An 821-nucleotide genomic window follows, 5' to 3' on the forward strand; every position below is an offset into this window, starting at 1 on the left:
TAAAACCCACAAAACCCACACAACCACACACAACACAAACACACACACACCACACACACAAAACCACACACAAAACAAAACACAAATATATAAATATTTTATAATATAAATGGGAATATATATTTAAAATATTATATAAAAAAATATATGTATATAAAATTTTTGTAAAATATATATATAATTTTATAATTTTAAAGTCTATCTAAACCCATCTATCTATCTATATATCTACCTACCTACCTATGCACCTATCTAATTTTTTTTTTTTTTTTTTTTTCATATCATCATATTTCTAGGTTTTACATGTCCATACAATCAAATATGTTTGCAAGTACGCACGTGTGTGTTGTACTGTTTCTCTCAGGTCACGTGACTCCTCCCTTTTCTAGCATTCCCCTGCCGAATGACCCCCCCCCCCCCTTTATTTTCCCCCAGGTCGAATCAGTCTCCAGTCGGGTCCAGGAGCTGAAATCCAGCAAGAGGTTCCTGTCGACGACATCACTCAACATCGACATTTACAACGAGGAATCAACACAGGAGGAATCACAGACAGATTTCAGTGTCAAAGTAAGTTAGAATTCCGTGATCCATTTCATTTTCACTCAACCACTAGCCTGCAAAGTAGCTGAATCAATTATGAAAGGCTTGGATAGTCAGATGTGTAAATTAAAAAAAAAAAAAAACAACTCTAATACGCAGATGCACCAGGAAAACGTAAGCAGTTACATATATACAACATTTTCGGACTTTCTGACTGTAGCAATCTATTCTTTCATCTCAAATCCTTCATCCACTGTCTTGATGGCTTGAATAATATTAAC

The 821-nt window shown here is 34.6% G+C and overlaps 1 protein-coding gene across 1 annotated transcript in view; it reads left to right on the top strand.

Annotated features, from left to right (window-relative positions):
* Positions 1-306: 306 nt before the first annotated feature.
* Positions 307-821, top strand: part of LOC125035248 (synaptotagmin-10-like) — a 13,306-nt gene continuing 12,791 nt past the window's right edge. Inside the window, exon 1 of the mRNA XM_047627515.1 lies at positions 307-567. Coding sequence (XP_047483471.1) covers positions 322-567 — 246 coding nt within the window. The 5' untranslated portion in view covers positions 307-321. The remainder of the gene's footprint in view (positions 568-821) is intronic.

This window comes from Penaeus chinensis, chromosome 19 (genome assembly GCF_019202785.1).
Source record: "Penaeus chinensis breed Huanghai No. 1 chromosome 19, ASM1920278v2, whole genome shotgun sequence".
Lineage (NCBI taxonomy): Eukaryota > Metazoa > Arthropoda > Malacostraca > Decapoda > Penaeidae > Penaeus > Penaeus chinensis.